At 36.6% G+C, this 27,133-nt stretch overlaps 1 protein-coding gene across 1 annotated transcript in view; it reads left to right on the forward strand.

Annotated features, from left to right (window-relative positions):
* Nucleotides 1–20,716: 20,716 nt before the first annotated feature.
* GABRA1 (gamma-aminobutyric acid type A receptor subunit alpha1) overlaps nucleotides 20,717–27,133 on the forward strand; it is a 52,947-nt gene continuing 46,530 nt past the window's right edge. Inside the window, exons 1-2 of the mRNA XM_019740787.2 lie at nucleotides 20,717–21,464; nucleotides 23,759–23,847. Coding sequence (XP_019596346.1) covers nucleotides 23,774–23,847 — 74 coding nt within the window. The 5' untranslated portion in view covers nucleotides 20,717–21,464; nucleotides 23,759–23,773. The remainder of the gene's footprint in view (nucleotides 21,465–23,758; nucleotides 23,848–27,133) is intronic.

The following is a 27,133-nucleotide window of genomic DNA, read 5'->3' on the forward strand; positions in this document are numbered from 1 at the left end:
ATTCTAAGTGTAGTACGAAGCCACTGAAGGTGTTAAGTTAGAGGAGAGACATGATCTGATCTGAATTTCTGAACGGACTGGACAATGAACCAGGAATGGGCAAAGTGCACATACACCTGCATACGCTCCACATGTTGTGGCCTTGGGAGGGATGTGCAGGATGGGGGAAGAAAGTATTTTGTGTGATGCTAGGAACATGGTGACAGTGAAGCTGATGATAGAATCCCGAGTCTCTGAATGCCAGATGATATGTCTCCCTCTCTCTCTGTCCAGTCATCTGCCCTCTCCAGCAGCATGAACGACCAATGTCACAAAATGGGGTGTACCCCACAGATGGCAACCTGGTAGGAATGGAACACGTGACTAGACATAATTTCATAAGCAAAATATTCAGTGTACACAATAATTTGTATATTTTAATTGTTAAGATGCATTTTATTTTGGAACACTATTCAATTGCTAACTATGGTTTTATTTAATATTTTTCCATGACCATATGATTCACCATCTAACTTTTTTTACCAGCTCTCCATTTTCCTTTACTTTGTAGGAAAAAATTCAAGCATTTAAAGTTCCTTGTGATCCGTACCCCACATCCCTTCCCATTTTCACCTTTATAAGCAACCCCCACACATCCATAACACACATACAAATGTGCGCGCATGTACACAACACACACACACACACACACACACACTTTGTGCTGAGGCAGTAATAAATATATTCATCGCATTCTGTGATTTTTTTTCTCTGTTTTTACACCATTTGGAACTTTCACTTTTTGGTCTGATAAACTCCTATTCAATCTTAAAAACCTCAGTGGTTGTCATCTTCTCTTGAAAGCCATCCCTGGTACTTCCTTAATTGGAGGCAGTCATATTTTTCTCTAAACTTTCTCTACCACTTATTTATGAATACATTAATGAATTTTTAATTGAATTTCTATTTATTTATTACCAAAATGAGTCTCCTGTTGAGGGTTTACTTTTCATTTGTTTTATGTTTCATGCATGTAGTAGCACTGGGTTTGAGACAGTTTAGCCATTCAATGATTACATTCTAAGTTGAATTTTACTTTCCAAATATGCAGATATTCTGAATAACTACTATACATGTGGAAATAAAATAAATTACGATTATGCAGTAAGAGTGAAATCAGGACAATTATTATTATTATTTTGTCAAATACCAGTTGCAAAAAGTATCACAACCTGAAAAACAAAAGGAAGCAAACCATTGATCCTTAGTGAGATTGCAAACATTGTTAAGAACATTAATATTTTTTCTTTGTGGTTTTGGAAATCTATTATTTATGGCAGATATAGTATAGACTAAAGGACAAATTAGAGCCAATAAAAAGCATTATTGTTTAAAAAATTGAACTTGAGAGAAATGTCTCAATATACCATGGTTACCACCTTCTTTATTGTTTCAATTTAAGCACTTTAAAAATAACGTTCCAACTGAGGGCCTCCACAACAATTTATAAGGGTTTTTTTGTCTTTATTCTTTTATTAAGAATGGTACTGACCTTTGAAATTCAAAGAACTGGGTGCTGGAAGGAAAATAATACAGTATTTATAACATGTGGAGGCCGTGCATTACCAGACTACTGTCAGCTCTGACACACTAGATCGTATTTGTCAGCGTACTTGGAAAAGCTTACAAAAAACAACTCTATTTATCAACTTGGTAATAATCATGGAATACAACATACCTTCTAGACTCAAGATCCTAGAAATTAGGAAACAGTACGTTTGCCATAGAGAAGCTTCAGTGGGTATATTTATTATTCTGTTGAATGTTATCATTTCCTCTGCAGATTCCCTCCTCTCTTTCACAAGGCCACTGGAATATCTAAAAATAACATACATCAAAAATGTTGAAATAAATTCATTACTTCAGAAAAACAATCACAGATCTGATGTGATTATGTGATTCCACTAGTATCTAGATATTTGTGGGCAGGATCTTTGTTTTTTTGGTCCCACCTATAAATCCTGCACCTAAAACAGTGGGATAAATGTAGTAGGACCTCAGTATTTGATGGACTAATGAATGATATATTGAATACCAACTGAAATTTAAACGGACATAATGTTTGCAGCAGTTTCTTGGTATCCTATGGTCATATCTAGTGAAAAAGAGGGATTTTTCTCCTCTTGAAGCCACACTGATAGGTCTACCTGCCTGCTCCGTTGCTCAGGACTGGGTCACACACTCATGCCCGATCAGTGACTGCCAAGGGGTATGACACTCATCATAGTTTGCCCCCTCTATATGCTTTTGAGTCATGTGAAGGGAAACACCCAAACAAATGGAGATTCTGCAGCAAAGAATTAGGCAGATGGGGCAACCAACTGAGACGGCCAGGTTCCTAGCTTCTAGGACCATTTCTACTCTGCTCTAAAAATTTTAAACATTTCTTGTGAAGCACGGAGGTGGAAAATTTTTCTCTCCTGCATGGAATAATGGAATGTGAGCAACTGTGCAGTCTTTACATTTGGAGAAAACCAGACTGTGGAGCTAAGTGGGACACAGAGCTTCATCCTATTGTCAGAGACAACTGTGATTTTTACTCAATTTACAAAGTTGCGATTTGGAGGTTTTCTTCCCTTTACCTTGAAGATTAGAGACGGTGAATATCAGCATTACTATCCCTTTAAGAAATCCTTCTCATGCTTCCATTCTTCTTATTTATAACTCGAAAAAAATTTGAGTAAAACTGCTCTTAAAAATTGAATTTCCTTATATACTCTTGAAAGCTTATCATTACCTTCATCAAGAAGTTATCTCTTGAATTACCAGAGAACCAATTAGCATGATTCTGAGAGCAATTTTTATCTGAATGGTCTCTAAATACATAGCTTATGGAAAGAGAGTGAAAAATATCTATTTGATTAATTTAATTACTAAAGGTGAAACTCCAAAAAGGAGACTACTTCCCCTTCACTACACTGACTCTTCTTTTTCCCTAAAGCTAAACGTTTACTTCTAAGAGCTCTCCAACATGAACCCTGCTGTAACATAATGGGACCTGATGACACTGGGTTACTAAGCACTTCTAGAAACCTAAGGAAGAGTCTTTAATCTTTTAAGTGGTGGGGCCTCAACTAAATATAATAAAGGCCTTTTTGTATTATTTGAAAATAGTGTGTTCTCATGTCGGCCTTCCTTAAAAGAATTACATGAAGTGTTCGGTCTAGTTTTTAAAATCTGATTTAAATTATGTCACATTTAATTTCTGAACAGATGAACTTTCAGTCTTTGATCTCTGACACTGGTTCAAATGTCATTTCTTTAGCTGTTTCCTTTTTCATAGATTTTTTTTTTTTTTACAATTAATAATATACCTTCTATCAAAACTTCAGAAAGTAAATGTGCCCTAGTTCACAAACACACCTGTCCACTTTGTGGAAGGGAGAGTACTACCCAGGGTTTTCCCCTAGAATTATCTGCCTGACAGCACGTCAATCATTTTGAAGTAGGGTTCAGAAGGCCTGTTAGCCTCTGTTACTGTGTGACATTGGAAAAGTTGCTTAACTGTTCTGAGATTTTTGTTTCCTAACTGTGAACTCCAGGCAATGGATTAAATGCTCTCTAAGAATCATCATTCCATAAACCCATCCATCTCCATATTTTGTGATTTTCCTGATTCTTACCAATTTTATAGGGTTGTAGCCAGGATGTTTTCTAGACATGAGGAAATGCCTATAATCTTTGGAAAGTTTTGTTTCATAAATGTTTTAAAGGTTAAGTTCCATGATTTTTATCTCAATGGTTTCATTTCCATTTGTGAAAAACAAAGACTAAGCTTCATGGCTCTTTCTCTTCCTAACTCCCAAACTATTACTGCCTTTTTGTCTCACTGAACCTATTGCTCTTATGGAAATTTTTTTAAAAGGGATTTAATTGGAGTAAAAGAAAAAGTTCTATCCTATGCAACAATGTCCTATTCTTTTGATTTTGTGCCCTAGGACATAAGTAAAACTTTTAGCAGGACAACGATACTAAAGCAGAGGTAGTAGACAGCGCCAGCCACTCCAAATTCTCTTTGGGAACTAGGTGGAATCCAAATGCAAATAAACAAAATACACTTTTCTATAAGTAGGCTACTTTCATGTAATATATTTCTAAGCTACTTAATTATATTCGAATTAAAATATTTATTAAGCCCATGTGTATGCAACACCATCAATTTTTCCCTCAACTTGTACACTCAGCCTCAGCCATAGAGCATAAAGTGGTGCTTTCTGCCAAAAAATCCTCCTGAGTAGTGGTTTTTGGATACATTCTCTTGTATGAGGTGATGCGTTTCATGCATTTGAAATAAAAAAGATTCCTAAAGGAATAAAGTCAAGAGAAGCGTCCTCGTAAAGTAATATAAATGGTGGGCAAATACATCATGGAGAACGTGAGTTCTAATTCTTCACGCACAGATGCATTTCTCCCAGAAATATAGTTGGGAGGGTGGAGTTAATGAGAGTTGTGGACTGAATACAAATGACAGCAAAAACCACCATTATACTAAAGTAGATAATTCACTGTCCCAAGAGGAAGACCCTGATAAAAATGTAGCTCCTCAGCTAGAAATCTCATTCAGAAACGTTTACAGCTCTTCCAAAAAGGCTGCAAAGTAAACACTATACTTCAGAGGTGGGATTGTTCAAAAGCTCAGAATGTCCTCAGGATTTGGTGGATAGGAGGTTGGTATAAGAACTTATGAAGATGGATATATACCTTTGTTTGAATTTTACAGATAAGCAATCCTAACGGTGTCATTATTTTCATGCTCCCATGGAAATAATGGTTTCTTCTGAAACAGAGACTACACAGGCTTTCATTGATGCTGTGGTCATTGGTTCTTTAGCGTAAACAGTACTACTTCAGTGAAAATGGCCCTGGATTCAGTTACAGTGCTCTCTGTGTGCAAAGTGCTAAACGCCACAGCATCTCCTCAATCCCAGGAATGGTGAGCCCTAGGAGAATGGAAGCCTCCTTGACTATAGACATGAAGAAATGAGTAGGCTCTGTGCTCTCGTCCTGGGACAGTGACAGGTCTGCAAAGTGGCAGAGAAATCATAACCATCTTTAGCATGGAGCCAGCTGAAGACGGTTGTGATTTTTGTGTTTAAAAAAAAAAAAAAAGGAGAATGGGAAGTTTGGGGTTTTGTTTGTTTTTTAAATTTTAATTCATGGAATCAGTTGCCTCAAACATGGGCTTTCTCTTGTGTAAGAGTCAGCATTCCTTTAGCTCCTATGACTGTCGGTCACTGGCATTGTTCCATGAATAAGTACTTGTGGTCTTTTACTAGTCAGTTAAAAATGTTACTACTGTAACTAGTTACTAGTGGTTTGTGCCTCTTGCTCTCTGTTCTGGACCATTCTAGTAGACTCCAATTTGACTTTCTTATATCTGGTTTCACGTCCCACATCCATATTCAGCCTCCTTTATACATTCTCCACGTTGATGCCAGACAGGTCATTCAATAACACATTGGCTCTTGTTTCTCTGCACCTAAAATCGCTTAATAGTGCCATACTGCCTAGAGTATAATGCCTCAGTTCCTTAGACTGGCATAAAACACCTTTCATAATTTGGCCTTTGTCTGCCTGTTCAAATGTGTAATTCCACCAAGGACCATATATTTACCAAAAAGAGCAACTCATTTTTATTCTCCAGTTGTATTGAAGATCCTGAAGCTCTTGCTATCTCTTTTCATGTATTACATTTCTACCTGTCTTGTGTTTCCATTTCTTCTCTATTTAGAAAACTCCTATTCATCCTTTAAAACTTAACTGAGCACCTTTTGGAAAGACTTCCATGCGAGTCGATTATTCTTTTATTTTCCCACATCCTCAGCATTTTGTACAGTGTCTGGCACATGGTAATTCCTTAACAGTTGTTTTACTTAGGTATCTATTATTTATGATAGTTTCAGGATCTTTAATTTCAGGAAATGCTCCTGCAAACCTTTAAGAGAAATGTGGGCTATACGGGGTGTATCGGGAATTGCATCTAATTGCTAGTAAGTAACACAGATCTGGTTACAGTGGCTTAAACACAGTAGATTTTTATATGCTCACCAAAATCAAGGTAAGATGTGGGTACACCAGGGCTGAGGTGGTAATGCCACAAAGAAAACTGAAGTTTCATCGACAGGTGTTTGCAGTGTAAGTGTTGACACTTGACTTTTGATGTATGTGCCTGACTTAAGCAGTCACTTCAGAGAGCCACCCACTTTAAAGATGGCTGTCGGGAATGCATATGAGGCCAGTCACTTGACTAGAGAAAGAGCCAGACTGTGGAAGCCTCCACACAACCCTTCTTTTGTTTTAAAGATGTTGGTTGACTTCAATAACTGACCATTTGGACCACTTATTTTTGTTTTCCTTTAAATTCCTACTCCTAGGTTTTAAATTCACCTATAAAGGGTGAGTGTTTGAAACCATCAGTCCCCACCCTGCACCCCAATAAAAGCAGAACCTCAGGCCCATGTGCACACTCGCTTTCTCCCCTCAGCCTTCCTGTGTGGCCCCAGGGGTGGCATGCGGTTTCCAGGACTTGTAAGGAATAAACCTTTTTTTCTTTTTTAGTTTCCTGACCATTATTGCTGAGGGCATCTTGAAATCATAATAAAAACGGTAAGGGCAGGTCCAGCCACAACACCGGTTACTGACAGGCTGAGACTGAAACAAAACAGCTTGGTTATGCTAACTTTGTGAGTTTTACCCTAAAAAAAAAAAATCAAAAAAAAAAATCAAAAAAAAAAAAAAATCCAATGTCTCAAGATTGTGAAATACTAGAACTCCAGCCATCCACACTTAACTACCAAACAGAAAAGTCCAACAGGGAAATGACAAAATGGGTCCCCTCTAAACTTACTTAGAGTCCTCTCTAAAGAACTCTTCTCATAGCACAATCCAAAATTTGCCTTGCATGTCATTGACTTCTTCAATGAAATACAGGCTGGGAAATATATACATTTATTTATATATTCCTGGTTTTAATACACATATTAACATGGTTATACTCTTTCCCCAAATAAAACTATACAGGGTTCTGTTACTAAGAAATACATGATATGGGTAAATAAATTCTGCTAGAGTTTTTCAAACTATGAAATATTAACTTCAAAAAACATTAGTATTTCTAGAAACATGCATTATTTGTAACACAGTTGGGGGAACACCAATCTAGACAATCTCTTTTAGATGTTTTTTTCCCCAGTGTAACATGTCATTAGTTACTAACTACCCAAGGGCTGAATTTCAGATTCCCTCAGTTTTGATACTCTATTATTATATTAGATCTAAAAAACCTACTTTTTTAGTTCAGATAATTTTTTTATGTTCCCTTTGACTTGGTGCATTTATGAAGTATTTTCTTCAGGATGATAACAAGCATTTCTCTTTACAGATATTTCCCAGAAACTCGTAATTTTTCTTCCAAAGGACCAACTCCTAGAAGCACCTGGAATAAAGCATGGGTCAGCTATATTCTCATGCTAGATGATTGAGTTAGGCACTTCTGCCCATCTTATTGTATAGACGTTGTACATCTGTTGTCTGCTATGGCAACCACTGGATGAAAAAAAATATGTTACATGTTGTATTTCAGTGGCTGTATAGAGCCAGGCTTTGCAAACAATCGTAAATAAAAACCACTGATCATTCTGTCCCATGACTGAACCTAACAATCTTTGTTAGGATACTACAATTCTCTATCAACTGAAGACAAAGCTGCCTGCTTTAAAAGGAAAGAAACATCTGCAGGGTAAAGATGATGCACTACAAGACAGCCTGCACACTCTGCAAAGATCCTGACTCTGGAGCCAGACAGTTGCAGGGATCAAATCCAAGGTCAGGCACAAGCTAGATGGAGAATCTCAGGTAGAGAACTTGACCTCTCTGCGCCTGGCTTTCCATCTCTGAAAGGAGCATCAAAGCATTTTGCGGAGTAATGTTGAAGCTTAAAAAAGGTATGTACAGCAATGAACATAGTTCTTGGCACATGAGTCTCTCCAAAATGTGTTGTTTTTCTTCTTGTCTTCTTTTTCCTCCTCCCTGTCTTCATCCATATATTATTTTCAGTAGTAGTATTAGTGTTTTAGTAGTAAAAGTAGTATTTAATTGCACATATACTTATTAATAGTTCTGTTCTCCAAAAGTTTCTAGGTAAAGGCAGGTTTTTCTCATTCTTTTCTAGAAAGCCATTCCACAGTGCAAATGTATTCCTTATTTTCAGAATATGCATGGCACCAATAAACTTTGTGTCTTTTTTAAAATGAAGAAAGTGAGCCAATTTCACTTCTATCCCATGTGATTGCCTACTGTAGCCTATAATTTCCAGCATGATCTGGCTCCTGCACATATTGCTAAATTTATCCAGTATCACTTTTCCTCTCACTCATTATGTTCCAGCAACACTGCTTTTATTTCTTGTTCAAGCCTCAGTGTCTCTACTCATTCTCTCTCTCTCTCTCTCTCTCTCTCTTCCTTTCCTTTTTCCTTCCCTTCCTCCCTTCCTTTCCCTTTCTCTCTCCTTTTCCCTCCTTCCCTTTCACTCTCTTCCTCTCTTCCTCTCCTTCTCCTTTTCTCTGTTCTCCTGAAATGTTCTTTCCCCAAACTTCTACATGGCAGACCTCACACCATATGTTATCATTTTAGGAATGTCTTCCCTGACCACTTTAATTAAAGAAGCTGTTTCTATTTACATTACCCTTTTCATTTAATTGTATAATATTCATAACCATCTAAGACTTAAAACCGTATTTGTTCACCTGTTTATATCTGTCTCTGCTCATGAGCAGCTGTGAGGCAAGAAGGAGGGGGATTGTCGGTCATCGGACTGTATTCCTGATACCTGGAACACCTACCACCTGGAAGTTGCTCAATCCATGAATTCCTGCTAAGTAAACCTTTCTTAAACAGGAAGGAAGGGACTCACAGGCTATTGTTTACCGTTTGACCCCTCTAGAGTTCTTTTACATGCTGTATCTTTATTCCTCTATGTTCTGTCAAAAACTACGAAGCGTCTAATACTTTCCCCTGCTTACAAGCTAATGCTTTACTCTGCGGCAGCTTCATGGGCGCTGGCAGACATGACTCCTGGATCAAAGACAGAGGACTTGATTACCCAAGTCCTAACAATGAGTATCGTGTTTGCATCAGAGCCTCATACCCGGATTTCCATAGGGCAACATCCAGAGTGCCAGATGACATCTACAGACGGAGTGTGGTGCATCACAGGCCGGGAAGTCTGAACTTGGGGAACCCATGTCTCTTACTAGGAGAAGCATGCACACCCATTGCCCCAGAGAGAAATGCTATTTCTGTATCCCAAGGCAGTAAGAAGTCCTGTTCTTTCTCTGAAGATCTCTATCTGCTAAGATTGTTTCCTACAGAAACATCCTTGACAAAAAAATCGGGAATAAAGCAACCATTGTCTCTGCTCATAAAATGGGCAGAGATGCTAGATTATAACAGCAAATTATCTCCCAATAAGTCCTTCTTTTACTCACATTTCACCCCAATGTCTATTTTGCTCTTCTAAATTCTACCTTATAGAAGACTTGTTCAATTCATTTCCTTGCTCCGAGTACTGCTGGCTCTCAGGGAGCTTACAGTCTAACATGATACGGAAACCTGGGTTTCCCAGCTCCACAACCAGTATTCTCTACTCCACCCACTCCCCTGAGGGCAGCCTCCTACAGAGCCACATTGCTGCTGTTACTGCTCGGGGCTATCTTCCTAAGGACAGCAGAGAGGAGGTTGTCAAGTGCTCTCCAGTGAGACTGGAGGGCTGGCTATCCTTGGAAGCACTTAGAAATATTAAGCCCAGCAGGGTAAGTTAAAGCATAATTGCACTGAGGAGAATTCCCTCTGTGAATCATTATTATTGGTATTGGTAATAATCAGAATATCCCTAATCAGCATGACTCCAGTACTTGGGAGTTGGAAGTGTGCCTGTTATCCTATGGAATGCGATGTCTACATCTGTAGGGGCAGGATTAGGGGAGGGCTGTTTTCAGTCCAGTAGAAGCCTAGGCACTAATACCTGAGCTGTCAAGTTTTTCAAACTTCAGTAAGGTCTTCAGCCTTATGCATATGCACATATGGGATGATACATGAAGAAATAATTTTCTTGCTTAATTACTGTAATAAGAGACATAGCCTTTAGTATTCGAAAAGACATAGAGAAGGGGACGGGGACACAACTAATTTGCAAAATGCAACAATAACATATTTTTACCTATGCATGAGTCATGGCGCCAAGGGGAGAAGTAATTGTGCATTCTGACTGACCTAACATTTGTGTTCCCATGACTTGGGGGACTATAGAGTGGCCTCTTTGAGATAGGGTTATCTAAAGCCTATGACTGCTCATGCGTGGACATCTCTTCTCCTAGGAATCTGGAACCCATCCATTAAATGCTAAATTGTATAGAGAGACACGTGTTCCTTGATGTGTGGCTTTTTTGGAACAAGTTATAGTAACATAGTGCTATTCGTTAAATAAAAATGGTTTAATATCAGTGTCTTCTTCAGTAATGGTATCTACAGTGAAATTTCTTGTGGATTACTGATTTCTAACCTCACTGGGAGGAATAAATATTATTTATTATAATAATGATAATATTAATAAGAATAGAAATAATATCACTACCATTTTTAAAATGTGAATTATGCATTTATCATGTACTAGGTACTGTGTGAAGCACTTTATTTATCTAATTTAGGCTCCATAAGAAAAAAAAATGAAGTGGCTCTTATTCCTAATTTTCAGGTGAATAATTAGAGATCTAGAAAGGTCAAATAACTTGTCTCAGCTCAGTAATTAGCCAAGCTAGGACATGACCCATGTTTCCCTGAAATTGCTCTGCTATACCCCAATTTGGACATTTATTTTGTTGAGTTTGTTTTGAATAAAACCTCTCTGTCGTCTTCATGCCCATCCTGGATGGGACATTTGGCCCTACCTCCAAACTCTACTCTCATTTGATCTCAAGAGCAGAAGGGAAGTACTCCTCTTTAAAACCAGAGTCTGGAGCCTGACACATGCCATATTTTACTGTACCACATTTAACCTTCACTTCCCTACTTTTCTGAAATGCAAACCTATTTACATTAGGTGAGAAATAAAATGCTAACCTCATCTACCAGGACTCAACACTATAATGCAATAATCACAGTTTTAAACTTAGAAGTGTTTCCATAAATTTCTGCACATATATTTATCAGAGATTGAGCTTAATCTTTTTATCCTTTGGACAGAAACCTGTGCTTTCAACCCATAGAAAATAGATGCCCCAAATGCAATGTATATTCATATATTATGAAAGAAGTGCTGTCTTTATTCTTACAAAGACGCAAATTATACTTTTCTCTTGACCTGGAGGTTCACTCCCCCCCCCCCCATTAGGGGTGAAAACAAATAAACTTGAAACATTTAAATTTACTCGCTATTTTAAAACTTATTCTCCAATCTGAGGCTATGTAGGGGGTAAAATATACCAAAAAAACACAAGCTTCCAAATGAGAGAAAAGATCACACCTGATAGGGATTTGTGGCGGTTTATTTATATAACTCTCATGGCAAACCACAGAGCAAAACTTAAACATCCTTCAACACAAGGGATAAGAGGGGATTCACTTAGCAATAGGGCTCTAAGAATTATGTTCTTCAAGTTCCCACATCTATAGACAGAGAACTAGGCAAACAACTCTGGATTCCATCAATGTGACACTAACATACTTAAACAGATGCTCCCTAGGGTATTACAATGAATTCTGCCTGAAACAAACAAACAAAAGTGGATGTAAGTCTCTACACTGATAATACTAAAAACATGCTCTGGCGTTTATAACAGGCACCAGAGAGTCTTTCATACTCAACCATGTCTTTTCAGTTGACTGACAGCCTGTACTGTTCAATCACTTGCTATTGAGTTTACAGTAAACCTATAAGCACATTAGTTGGAGCAATGCCTAAGATTCTAAACTAGGTGTCTTATTTCTGAAAATAAGTATTACTCCTGGAGGACTACGTAATTAGGACGACGGAGAAAGTGAGTATGAGCTTCTAGCACTCTGCTGCCACTTCCGCCTCAACTTCTAAGAGAAGTGAATGAGATCTCAGTAATTTTGAGAATTCAACTCTTCCTGGGTGATAATTATAATAACAAATCTGTCTCTGTAAACCTAGAGCCAGACTTCTGGGTTTTATGTGAACTCTAGTGTCACTCATTCATTTCTTTTGTATCTCGGGGTCTCACATATGCATGGATCTGTTTGGGGGCTCTTCATTGTTTTTATATCTATACAAGTCTTTCTGGGCCAGAATTATTGAGTTTATTTATTATAGTCTCTTCATGTATATTTTCACATCTGGTAGAACAATCACTATGCCTAGATTTTTTCTCAAAAGTTTTTATTTTTTTGTTCACAATTACTCTTTCAGAGGAATATTTGAATTGAGCTAACTGGGTCTAAAAGTAATTTGAGTAAATTATTTATTACATTTGTAAAGATTTTTTATGACATTAATTTTGGAAATTCCAAGGCAGGAATACATAGAGATATGAATTATGCAAATGACCATTATAAAGTGCAAATAGAGGCGTGAGCAGGTGTGTCCTCTAACAGAGGATGCTGTCAAATGAGGAAATCTCAGATTTGGATTTGGAAACTAGACAGAAATAATGATCTGAACAAAGGATGGGTACTGAGGCCTCTTTAAATAAAAATGGCACGACCAAAGATCTACTTGAAATTGTTCTAAAGCCATTTTTTAAAATTTTATACAAATATTTATTTTTCCATGATATTTGATGTGCAGAGCTCTGAAGACTATACTTTTATGTCTTACTCAATGTGCTTCAAAACATAAGGAACGTTAGCAACTTTAGAATAAGAATGGTATTTCAAAAAGAAGAATGATAAGAAAATCTGGGACTAAAATTTCAAACCTTACACTTTCTCCTACCTGCACTCATGCATTATAGTAGAGAAGCTACTGTAAGGTTTAAACAAATTTAGTTCTAAAGTGTTTCTCTTTTTTCTTCTCAACATTTTCCCAGTGCCTCGCAAGATCTTATCAAGGAAGGTATTAGCCCATTGAACTTTCGATTTTATTATTTTATTTTTTGTTCTCATACATTGTTCAAAGCCAAATTACACATTGATTTTAGGAACTGTAATGAGAGGAAGCCACATTTTGTAATGGACTTTTTTTCCCATAATTTATGGGGCCTTCCATGAGCATATAAGGGGAGCCAGAAGCTGCTCTGGCTGAGAACAGGACTTGTGTTTGTGCCTCCCTAAGCCTTTGACGAAGCTTTCTGAACCTTGACTGACCTTCCCCAACCATGTTCTTCCAAAGCCACAGGGCAGTTCTCCTGAGTTCACTGACTTGCTTGGGAGCCTGACAAAAATTTCTCCAGGCACTAAAATCATGATTTAAACATATGGCTGTCAGAGTAACTTAGGACAGTTCAATTCCTGAAATAGCTAGTTTTCCTAGAGGTATGGAGTCTCTCAAGGTCACCCAAAGAGTAACTATAATATTTTAACATGGTTCGCAGAGCTAACAATGAAGGATGAAAACAGAACATCAGACTACTTAACCTGCTTTTCAGACTCTGCTTCTAAATTCTGGTTTTATTCTAAGTTGATAGTTTAAAAGATGTACAAACACCCTCTTTAACTCAAATCGGTTTATTAAGGGATTGTAAAACAAAAGTTTTGTATGACTTTCAATTTAATAATGACATTTGTGTTTAATTTGAATTTCAGAACATCGGTATGATTCACTTGGTTCATCATGGGATGAGCTTCCCTGCTAAAATATTTCCACACAAATAGATAAAAGATAAAGAAAGCATGGTAAAAAAGTGGATATCCACAAGAGTTATTCCTGACCCTTTCTTTGTTGAGTAAAGGTGATTTCAATTTCAGAATTTTCTGAAACCGTAAGAAATGCCTTGTCTTTCAATGCACCCTTCTTGTGTTTCTGAACTGTTTCCTTCTTCTGCACTCTCTACTCCAATTGTCAGAAAAAAGGGAGATAAAGCAAAAGTAGGTAACTCTCCTTAAACTCTTATGTATTCCTTCATTTTCATCCCATTTATTTTGTATTCCTTTTTATCTGATTTCAATATTAAGCCATCCTATATTTTTACTAAGGATATATTTTCTTAATAGCAAAATAGTTGAGAAGACGTTGCATGGAGACAGAATTTTTCACCTCCTGTTTGGGGTTATGGTTGAGTCTTGACATTGCTTCTGCTGTAAGCATTTTATGTCTCATGCCCTACCACCTACTGAGTTGAATTTCTCTGAAATAATGGATTCACTTTCCTTGCAAAGGCCACTACTTTCTTGCTTCAGGCTATAACTATATGGAAAAAAAAAAAAAACCCAAAGGGTCAATCAGATATTTGATAAATTTTGGCTGAGTGAGTTGCTTCAACTGCAAATCCTCACCTTAATTAGGTGCCACGTACAAAAACTTTATTTCAAAATTTGAAGGGCTAAGAAATGTTCTAGGAAAAGTTATATATTTTCACAGACTGTTACTTTGAAAAGATTGTATTAATAATAACCACCATTGTCAGTTGATAAAAATGTTTTAGTGTATTCACTACTTTGCAAGCATTCTCATGAATAGTCTACATAAGATGAAATTATTAATTCTCTACTACAAATAATGAAACTGACGTTTAGAGAAGTTAGGTGGCCAGACAGTAAATACTTGCCAGAAAAAGACAATGTCTGACTCCAGATATGTTACTCTGCTTCCTTATACTAAGCATTTAAAAAGTTTTCATTCATAAGAACCATGTTTTAGTGTGCAAGTTTTATGATGAGAAATATTTTCATCCTGCTCTCATGACAGTTCTTTTCCCAGGCTACGTGGAAGGGATTTACCTTCACTCCCTTACAACCATAAGTTTTCTGAAGCCTCAAAATTTATGCCGGGGTTGAAATCCAGACTCTGATTTATAAACCCTATCTCTTTGAGAAAACGTCTTCTTCTTTTTGAACCTAGGTTCTCTATCTGCAAACAGCATTACTGTGACAATGCAACTGCAAAGGTTATGTGAGGAAAATATCAGTGTCTGGTAGATTACAGCTACTCAATAGGAGATAATCTCTTTTTTGTGGGGGGAGGAAGTGGTATTTTGGAGTTCATTCTCTCATCTCCTTAAAAGAAATTTAAAAAATGGTCTACTTTATGTTGAAATTCTAACACTGAATGTGAGTAGTGGCAAACAGTAAGCCTATTCAATTGTTTTCAAAATCACACCTTACATCTTTCAAAGGCAATTATGAGCTGTCATCTTTATAAGCAGTTGAAGTGTAGGACAAGTAAATATACCGTTGCTTGTCATCCTGAGTCTTTATGTTAAGTTGGACTATACGGCTGCTGATGTTGTTATCTTTTTACTCAACTAGAGCAAAGCTTTCTGGGCCAAATCTCGAGTTCTAATGGGGGGAAAGTCCACATTTCAAAGATTCACATTGGCTTCTATTTCCATAAATACAATTACTCAAAAGTGATCAACACTCATCTTTAAAACTTTTCAGTTCCTCCCTACCCGTGCCCAAGCTCGTATATGTAATTAAAATGGAGGTTGTGATATTTTCTCTAATATGAATCTAAGTGAATGTTATTATAATCAAAATTGGAAATGGGATAGGTTGAGAGAGATTCTTTAGTTGTAAATTACAGCAAAAAAATCTAATTAGTCCTATTTTCTGCATTTAACATAAGGACGTTAGTTACATTTGAATATATTTATCAACAACTATAATAAAAAACACATTCACATCCACAAACTTGTTTTCCTTTCATTCCACAGAACACAATTATTGTGAACATCAAGAATTGGGAGCTAGTGAACAGATGGGGCATTAGTGTCTTAATTCTTGATCTTTGTTCTAGTAAATCCTTCCGTTTCATATCTATTCCACAAATACTACAGCCATTCAGGACAGGATGAATGGTTTTTTAAATGCTGCTTTAATGTTTCTGTTACTTTTTGTGTTTTACAATTTCAAACAAATATGTAAAATGCAGCTGGTCAACAGGATAACGAGGCCACTTCAAAATCCTCAAATATTCCAAAAGAGGCATATCCTAACCATTCCAGAAAGTTCTACATAAACTAAATGCAGTTTCTTGGTACCAATATGCTTATTATTTTATTATTATTATTATTATTTCTGATAAGTAATCTCTCTAAATAGATTCTCTAACTCAGATCTTTATTTTTTCATTCTGCGTGCTGAGCACTTAACAAATGATATTGAGTGAATGTATATTCATTATGTCCACCTTAACAAACAACAAAAAAAAACAGAGACAAATAAGGATTCTAATGTTTTAAAGAAGTTTACACAGAGACTATGTGTATACACACACACACACTCTTAAAGTTTGCTGAAGGAAACACATATACATGAATGCCTTAACATAGCCATAAAAAGGAGAATGCTTCTTCAGTCAATTCATATAGGATATAACATTTTAAAATATCTAATCTATAGTTGTGACATTTTAATAAACAATGTTTGTTTTCTTACTTCCCTCCTGCCTTACATTACAATCTTCAAGTTGCCAGCGGTATCTACAGAGTCCAAAACCCATCTTCAAAGTTTTGGAGATTACTGATATTTTATTTGATATTGGAAAATAAATAATTTCTTTTGACTACCAACATATTATCTCCCCTATTAAGTCTGAATAAGTCTGCATTTTCCTGCTTGGATTGATGGGTTTAACAAATGTGAAACGAAAACACTTGGAAAGAAAATGGGTGAACTTACACATGAATTGCTGATAACTGAAAATTGACACAGAAGAAACTTGGATATTGTCCTACTTACATGACTATTAAATAGAATCTGTCTCACTAATATATATCATTATTATTGCCGATGGTTACTGGTTGGGGTCTTCTTAAACCGTATAGAAAAAGTGATGTAAAATGTACCTTTGGGGAATTCTATTGCTGACTCTAGTAGCTATGGTTTGAACATGTGCTGTGGTTGGGTTCATCTTGGAGCTTACTTTCTCAAAGCATTCTGGTTTGAAGTATATGTAAAATATTCTATGTTTAAGGCAGATGTAGTGAAAAGCATTACTGTTCTCAGAACCCCTTAGAAATAAAAACATGGGCCTAGGATTTAAGGCAGAGTGGGAGCTAGCTTGTCATGGTATGTTGTCTGATAACTAAGAATTTTATGTTTCCGTTAAATCTTATGTAAAATGTGGATAATATAATCAGCATATGAGTTACATGAACACACTCTAGCGAATAATAAAATGCTCAAAAAATAATGAATTTGTGTTGAGATAAAAGAGAAAGGAAACTGGCATTCACTGGATCCCTATTGGATGTTATACAAGAGGACCATGTGATTCACACGTTTTCCCATATTAGGCCACAACCAACTAATGGGGTAACATTACTTCATTTTAAAACTTCAGAAAATAGGCTCATAAAATTTTAGTAATCACACAGCTATTAGGTGTCAGTGACTTCAGACACATATATCCACATATGAGCATTCACTGTGCCATGCTAACCCTGGTTCCACTTCTGTAAAGATCACAAAAAAATTACATAATTTTTGTGATCTGTCAAAATGGTTGGGGCAAACAACTTCTAAGTTTCTTTGAAGTGACAACCATTTATGACTCAAATATTTTTTGAAAAAATTTGATTTTTGTTTTACTATACTTGCCATGTCTCTCACTACACTGAGATGTCAAACTAGCCTTCTAGCCTGGGAAAAATCATTTCTCTGGGTAGCCCAGATGACAAAATTGATGAGGTTAAGGTACGAAAATTACACCATTACATACATCGCAGTTCTTTTACTGTCCCAACTAAGCTATTATTTCAATACCAGTTATAAAAGAAGGGCTAGCCCTCTGGATGTGCTCATATAGGTCACTGACAAAATGGTCTATATTTTATATGAGAAAATTAGGAAAGGGGGCTAGTTTAGTGAGTGCAAATACTCCACATGGATATCCAAATATATATACACAAATGTAGGTGAAATCATGCTTAACTGCAACTTGGACATTTATTGTTGCAAACTGATAGCCATGTTTCACAGTACATTCACATTAAAATATACTTTCAGTGTATATATCTGAGCCATGCAAACACATTTAGAAAGACCACTTTATTCTAGATTGCAGCTGAAGCGTATTTGATATTTTATCATTTTTCCTAGTCTCTTCTTCTCCCTCACCCAAATTTATTTCGTACATGATAGAACGCCACACTGAATTAATGAGAACACTCACTATTTTTTCTCATTTGGCTCACATGTAGTTGGAGAAAGTAAAAACATTTCTGTTGAAAAGAATCAGTACCACTTCTTCAATTAGGTCAGGGCTTCCTGCCATTTAAAATTGACAGAAAAAGCAAAATGTACCAGACTGCAACACTAGAAATAGAGCTATTAGGCCTCCCCAGGAAACATGGTCCTAGGTTTGACCTCAAATCCCTTCTGCCCAGAAATGGTGACCGGAGGGCCTTCGAGAATGGCCTCATAAGACAGAAGGAAAACAGCAGAAATCTCTGAAGTACTCAGCCCAACACTACGTTGCAGCTAAATGTACTAGATCATTAAAATAAAGAATCCCGTCCTGAATAAATACATATTTTTAAAATAGTCAGAGGAAGGTTTTGTGTGACTGCCATGCAGATAGTAAGGAAATAAAATAATGTAGAAATGTGGATAAGAGAATAAACCTTGAAGTCAGAAGATCTGGGTTTGTATTCCATCATGACAACCGACTTAGCTGTATGACCTTGGGTAAGTCTCTTGCTCTCTATAAACCGTTAATTGATTGAATGATTTGTGAAACAGGAATATTAAGGCTATCTCTCACAGACATGTGTTGAGAATTAAATTGCATGATTTATACAAATTGGTGTGCACATTACTTGGCACCAAGTAAATTTTAAGAATATTAAACATCATGGTTATTATTATTTCAAAACTTACTTCAATCAGATGCATACACACTTTGAAGAGATTTAGTCCTCTGGGGGGTGGGGGGGAAAGAACATCAATAATGTAACACAATAATATAAATTATTTCCTTGCAATTAATTTCTTGTATTTTATTCCCTGGTGCTACGTTATGTTATTTTCAATTTGTAGAACTGAGTAAAAAGAGTTGTGGCAATTTAATTTCGGGAAAAAACAATTAAAATATCACATGTTTTTAGGACTATCAGTCTTTGTTGAATCAAAACAAAATAATGGAACTGCATTATATGTTGTCAGGTAAGAAAATGTGTTTTCTAATTGTCAACTGAGGGTTTCAGAACCATACTAAAGTGAGTTTTATTCTTATAACTGAAAAATAAATCAGTGAGTTAATGGATACACAAATACATAAAAATCGGGTCGTGTCACATAAGGAAGCTATGATGTTCCTTCAATGAATATCTTTAAAAATACATTAACATTTGTTGAGTTTGAACAGAGTACGCAACTACCACCCAGAAACAGGGGTATTACAAGATGGTCTTCAAATCTCCCTTCCTTGTAAGATTTATTTCTAAAATAGTTTCCCAATGGCACCACTTCCCTTTCCAAACTCAACAGAAAACCAAGCCCAATTCTGAGCGTGGCCTTTCATTTTATACTGCTGCCATTTCACTCACCTGTCTTAAGTTTCAATCCTGTAAGCTGGCTGCACTGCACACAAGGTGAAGGGACACTTGTAGAATCAAAGACCCATGAGGGGTATGGACGGGCCATTTAAGTTTTTCCTTCCCTTAGCCAAGCTCCGCCCCATTAGAAATGTCTCCTCTGCTACAGGTCCTCTTGGGGAAAATGGTGAGGGAGCTCACCGAAGTTCAGACCTTACTCACCAGAAGCCTGACTTGGAGGCACCTCAGCTTTTCAGCTCCTCCTACCTAGTCAGAGCGAAAGTGCTGAAGGGACAGCTCCCAATGCTTTAGGGCATTTGAGTGCGCTATCCCAGGAAGACAGCACCTAAGGTATCTCCTCTCTCTTACAAACACCCATTCACAAAATCCGAGAAAACAACTACAGTCATCCCTGATTCCTTGCAAATTTAGTTAGACTGATATTAAAACACACCCTCCTTCCTTAAGTGTATAATTATTCGTGGGTGGAGAGCCACCAGGGAGGGTAACAGAAGAGGGAAGAGGAAAAAAAAAAAAAAGTAGAAGACAATTTGATCCTGACTTCTAAAAATCTTTCTGTTCATTTTTTTCTCCTCCCTCTCTCCCATTTTCCAAATCTTGAGAATGATGGAGTTCGAGGGAAGGGAATGATTCCGGAAATGGAGATATGACTCTCAAACCTAGAAATGATCTGGATGATTTATTTCAAGTTAAATACTCCTGGTACTAGGAACCCAGCAGAATTCCTATTTAAAAAGCCTGTGTTTTCTCCATCGTGACATAAACAGACAAATACTTGCCTCTAAAGGTTAAAAACTCGATTCCATTCGGAGTCCATTCTCACTGTCCTCTAAGCTACAGGCTAAGGCTGGGTGGAAAGCGCTCACAACCTGTGTGTGAAAAGTGCTAACGACTCTCTAAAACCCGGTGGCCACTTCCTTACTGGCCAGAACTCTCCCGTCATTCCTGATCATTCGTGACTCTGCAAGACGCAGGGACTCAGACATGTGTGTGGGAGTGCATGTGAGAGAGGCAGGCGGGAGGAGAGAGAGCACGCTCTCCACATGTGCAGCCCTGCATCTCCTCCTTTCAGAGCTTACATTTATTCATATGCATGCAGTGGCTAAATATTTGATCAAAGGTGGAGCCATTATTCTGGTCAGTCTTGTTTTTAATGGGCACACCTTAAAACAGCATGCTCATAAATTGAAAGTGTGAAAAAATTCTGAGCGTAGGTTCTAGGTCTCTAACCTTTTCTACCGTTCCCTCCCCCACTAGTACTACCCTCCAAAAAGGAAAGCTTGCAGCAGATTGTACAAGGATTTGAGTCTGCAGCTAGAGAGAAGGGGATTAGGGCCAGAGCAGTGCAAGTTAAATTGTGCTGCATATAAAAAATGGGCGGATTGGTCTCCAGATCCAGAGGCTGGTACCACCTTCCTTTCTAAAATAAAATCTCTCTGGCATGAAGTCACCGCCTATTTCACATCCGGTTTGCCCTGGGACGTATTACTACTGTCTTGGTAAAGAGAAATCTTTTGTTGTATAGCTGCAGATTGGATATTGGGAAGCAAATTTGGGTGTGAAATCTTCAGCAAAGGAGCACGCAGAGTCCATGATGGCTCAGACCCAGTGAGTGAGAGGCAGAGCGAGGACGCCCCTCCGCTCCTGGCGCGCCTGGACTCGCGGACTCGCGCTGGCTCCAGTCTCGCTACGATTTTCTCTCGCAGACTTTTCCCGGGTCTTGAGCGATCCTGTGCCCAGAGGGGGCCCAAGGTAAGCGCGGCTTCTGACCGCAACACAAAGCCTTGAACGTGGCTTTTCATAGCTGGAGAGACAGGAATGCTATAGAAATGGGAAAGAGGGAACAGGACAAGAGCCTGATCCCACAGCAGGTAGAAACAACGAATGCTTTTCTTTCAGGCTGAAAACCGCAGCGATTTAGGAGCATTTTCCCCCTGCCTCTCTTTTCTTTCCCCCTTTCATAGGCAGCTTTGAATTTATTCCGCGGGGTGGGTGGTGACCTGTTGTTTTGATCTTCCCCCCCCCCCCAGAAGGAGCTGGGATGAGGTTGGGAGGGGCGATGGTGGGCATCGTCTAAAGTTAAGAACGCTGGGACAGAAAACCTGTCTCAATGTTCCATTCTAAGGAAGGCACTCTCATGCTGGCTGCAAAAATGCCTTTTTTCTTCTTTCCAGTGGACGCTGCTGAAATGCCCTCTGGTGTAGGGGTCTCTCCTATTCTAAACATGAAAAACTCCACTAACAATTTGATATGGGTTACATGGGACATGGGTATTTAGAGTGTGTGCATTTGGTGGGGGGAGGTTGAAGGTGGAAAGGGCTAAGTAGGCACCTTAGCGTTTCTTTTAAACTATTATGTTTGTATTTGCAAGAAACTTTCTTACTCAACAACTCAAGTGTCATGAGAGGTTTGTTTTTCTCTTTTTTAAATGTCAGAAGACAGAAAGCTGTGGTACCTTGCCTTGGGGTTTTGTTTTGCTTTTTTTTACCCCTTCAGGAATTACCTTTTTCAAATACATTTCAAAATAGATATATAACCAGGGTAAGAGAAGTTGTTTTTCCTTCATAGCAGACATCAAAGATTAATAATAAAAGGTTGAATTATAATTGTGCAGTTTAGAGGCAGTATTTTAATATAACATTTATCTAATATTTCTTGTCATATGCAACTTATCTGTCAGAACCAGACATTAAATTAAGTAAAAACTATGAAGCTCACAGTTCTTATCTCTAGATCTAGACCATTTCATTCTAAACACATTAATTATGTTTCATTGCCTACATGCCCATTTGTAATGGTTTTTTACTGATATAAATGATCCCAGAGAGTGTGGAAAGCATTTGTGTAAATGTATTTAAAGGCATACCACATTAAACTATAGAGTGCTTAATGAAAATATGCTATAAAAGACTTGCTATCCATGAATCACTGAGCCTCCTGAGAAGTACAGATTCAGGAAAGTGCTAAGAAATACCTTGAACATTTCTCATATTATGACTGGAATGAATTTTAGCACATTAAAAAAGTGTTACCATGTCTGTTGTTTAACCAAGTGGTGCACTGGATTTTGAAAACTGACTTCACAAATAAGATTATAATTTTTAAAATTTCCCTAAGCTTTCCACACTCCTCCATTTCCCTAGCATCCCCGTACCAAGTCTAAATTCAGCAATCAGATGGTGATTGATTATACTTTACCAAAGAGGGGGGGAAAAAGAGTCCCTTATGCATGCAAAGCAAGGCACTCTAGCTTCTATCTGTTTGGAATGAAACATTTTGTAGCAGCAACCTGGCAGAATTCAAGAGAGCTTAAAAGATATGTGTGGGCATGTCTGTGCGTGTTGATGTGAGTGTTGGTATGTGTGTGTGAGAGAGATGAGCACATGGCTTGACTATAAAGTGTGTCCTTTAGCCTCACAGAAACATTAGTGAGCATATTTAACGAGGCAATCACAGGCAGCAAATACAAGCACGACTTCGACATTCAACAGTGTGTTTCTTTTTTTTAAAAAAAAAAATAAGTACACTTGCTTCTGAAATCAAGGTACATCCAGAATGCAAAGATGAATTCAGTCATCAAGGCTATTAACCTACCCAACTCCAGCCCCTAAACAGGCTGGCTCTGTTACAGACACCGGCTTAGAAATTTCAATGCACAGTTCAGTTGAGGAAACTCAAATCAGAAAGGTCAAATTTTTCAGACAATAAAAAAACAAGAGAGGAATGCAAACTATATTGGAAGTATAAAGCCTAGAGAAAAAAACAACTCGGTTTTCATGTTGAGCAATACTGTCACTTGAAAGCATTGCAACTTGTATACTTTTACAGGAGAAATTAAGACACTGGTATATTTCTGAATGGAAAAATGGAAGGGAAAGTGGAGAATCGATGGTCCAGGTTTCCATTGCTTCCAATGAGGTGTCATATCCCAGTGAGGTCATTTCCTGACTTCAAAGCATTCATCTGAACTGCCTCAGTCAGCCCTAGTGGTTAGAACCTGATGTTTCCTACACGAGGCATTGATCTCCACTTGTTCTACTTTTCAGCTGCACAAGCCCGCGATGAAGAGAAGCCTGGGTCTCTCTGACTATCTTTGGGCCTGGACCCTCCTTCTGAGCACACTGACTGGAAGAAGGTGGGAAACTTTCTTTTAAATCTGCATGAGAATTTCTGTAACTTTTCATTTATTCTTTTAGGGGGAAGAAAATTGCCGTTGGATGAATTCATGACTAAGGGAATTCAAAAAACTTAACTGCAATAAAATTCCAGCTAAGAGTAACGAAGAGCAGTATGAAAAAATAATCATTTTATTTGTGTTAGTTAGAATACACTTAGCACGCTTTTGTTGAGGGATATATTAATGTTTAATGTATCAACATTTAAGTCTTAAACTGAACTTTTCACTGTTCAGTTGTAACTGAACAAAACCTGCGGTTTCCTAATTCATAGAAAAGTTACCCAATTTGTGTCTGCATACTATGTGAGTCGCTTTTTCAACAAGAACAATTTTAGCCAATTGTAAAAATCACAGAGTAACTTGTGACTATAAGGAAGTTAAAAGTTTAAAATAATATTTGTAATTGGAAAGTTATTAAGTCTCTAAAATGCCTGTACATATTATGTTTTGAAAACATTATTTATATAACCAGTAGAGGAAAAAATAGGCCAGAGAAATATTTAAGAATATTATGTAAAATTGAACTTCTGTATTTAAGTATAACAACTATGGAAACAAGTTATAAGAGGAATTTAATAGTATACTTAACTGTATTCAAAATATTTGCTAATGATCCAATCAAGCATATAAACATATTAGAGTAGCAACAATATAAATGACCAAATATTTCAGATTCTTCTTTATCTGTCTGTATATTTCTTGTGTAGCCTGCTCCTGTGGCCCATAAGAAAGTCTTACACATAATGTAAAAACCTAAGATTCATCAAAATATAATGGAAAGCGAACCCTTATGAGTTAAGGCAGAGAGATGGAATAGTCTGGGAAGATACAAATTTAAGAGGATTTTTTTTAATTGAAAAGTTGTCTGTTTTTATTTTTTGCTATTGTGTGTGGTAAATAATGACTGTCAGATGAACAGGAAATGCTTTATTGCCAGATACTTTTAATCTGAGGAGTTAAATGTTTTTTACTGTTTTAGAAAAATTATATGAAGTGTTACTATTGTAATGACCTGTAGATGGAGTTAGTGCACAGTGTTTTATTATATACTGGTTCATATGGAATCAAAATCAGGTACTGTAACTGACATTTCTCTTCAAATTATATATTTAATTTAGGAAACATTACATTGGCATGGGTGTTTAACAGCAAATAAAAAAATTTTATCCTAGGGCTATTCTCTGACAATTATAATTGGGCATAGTAAATTAGAAGTAAAGATGAAGAATAACCTAATTAGAAAATCACATTAAAAAAATTACCATTACAATTGGGATAGCAGAGTGGTTTTCTGGGAGAGGGGAAATATCTCTTGGAACTTGTATTCTAATGCAAACAATTGGTGAAAACAAAATTTATAAGATAAAACCAGGGGGAAAAAAAGCATTTCCTGAATTTGACATAAGCTGTAAAAACAAAGGGAATGCAGGCAAGTATAACAGGTAACTGTATATTCTAAGAATCATATTAACAATCTAATTGTGCTCTGTCATGTCACCCCATCTCATCCTCTCCCCCTTTTTATTATATTGCTTTCTTCCTTAAACTACTCCATCAGGCCTTCCTTATAACTTAAGGTGTGCTAACATTTCTTTTTCCATCTTTATCAAGATGACCTTCCGATATCCTTGAAAGATGCATGTATGGCAGTTGGTTTTGTGACAGACTTTTTATAAATAACTGCATTCATAAAACTGTTTTTTCTTTACTGCTGTCAACTACTAATGAGACATCCTAGAAGACACAAAGCTCATTGAAAATTTGATTTCAAAAACTACTAAGATGTTTCATTTTGCCGAAGGAAAGTAAACCCTCAATCTGCATGATATTGATGTTTAATTTAGGAGAACGAAAAATTGTTTCATATAGTTACAGTTCATATATTTAATATCATGAATAGTTTTTAGTTATAATAATTTTATTAACTAAAAATTTATCAGGAAAAAAATGACCATTACATGTTGCTGATATAAAATAAGTTACCTAAACAGAAGTATTTGTTTTTTAAATGATATTTGGGTTATATTTCTTGCTCCTGTCAAATTAGTGAAGCTTGGTTTCAAATGTTACTCTTTTTCTAGATTGATCAGTAATATAAACACACTAGAGTGAAGCCAAAGCATATAAAATAGAAAGTATGAAAGTGGTATTTGGTGCAGTTTCTTAGTTTACACTCTACATTCATTATTTTTACTCAAGGTCAGAGCTATCATTGAAATAAATCAGTGAGTGTGATCCATCCTAAAATAGAAAACTCTTCTCTCACGGGATTTTGGAGGTGTCATCCTAATCATTATATAAAATATGATTCAAGGAGCATAGATAATAATGCGATTGATGTAAGAAATACACACTATTTGAAGTGTAGTCACTATGTGGTTGAAACTCAAAGACTAGTAATGGTAAGGAGTGAAAACTGTACCTTTAACTAGAAAGATAAGTAGAAATAAACTAGATAACTAGAAATAAAGTTTTAGACTAAAATGTGAAGAAAACTGGGTTCTAATTCAAGCTCTGCTCACAAATAGATGCATTTTCATAAAGAAAACACTAATCCTGTACTACAGTTTAATAAACCATAAGTTAAGGACATTGAATCATATCTTTTTCAAGGTATGTTTTACTTCGAAGACCAGAAATGACAAAAATTGCATTAATTAGAGGTTTGAATAGACAAATTATAAAAATAGATTCATAAACCTTAAGGTGAATGGAAATTGCACACTGATGTAAAAATATAACTATCCTAAAAATCAAGTTTTATCTACTTTTTTCATCTTAATATCTTGAAAGAACATCAAAAAAGCAAAACACAGATTTATATGCATATGAAATGGTAAAGGAAGGGATGTTGGTAGATGAAATCTTAGGCTTCTGCTACATGTTAAATTAAATGAAAATAAAACTATTAATTACTTTGGTAGCACCAAAGTATATATATATTTTTTTTTTGTAGAAGTTTCCCGGATTCTTTTTTTTTTTTTTTACAGTATACATTACTGTTCTTGCTTTCCCCCCAAATAAAAAGCAAAACAGAAAACATGCATTATAGCATTGTGTACATGCTGAGAATTACAAATGTAAAGAGACAAACCTCATTTCCTGTAATTTTCCTTCCATAGTTAGAAATATTAGAATAAAGAGCTTATCACGTGTGAGAACAAATATGAGAAAATGTTCAGAATTAAAATACGACTTTTTTTTTTTTTTACTTAACCAGAAGGAATTTTCAAATTAAGATTTA

Source organism: Rhinolophus sinicus, linkage group LG10 (assembly GCF_036562045.2).
Source record: "Rhinolophus sinicus isolate RSC01 linkage group LG10, ASM3656204v1, whole genome shotgun sequence".
Classification (NCBI taxonomy): domain Eukaryota; kingdom Metazoa; phylum Chordata; class Mammalia; order Chiroptera; family Rhinolophidae; genus Rhinolophus; species Rhinolophus sinicus.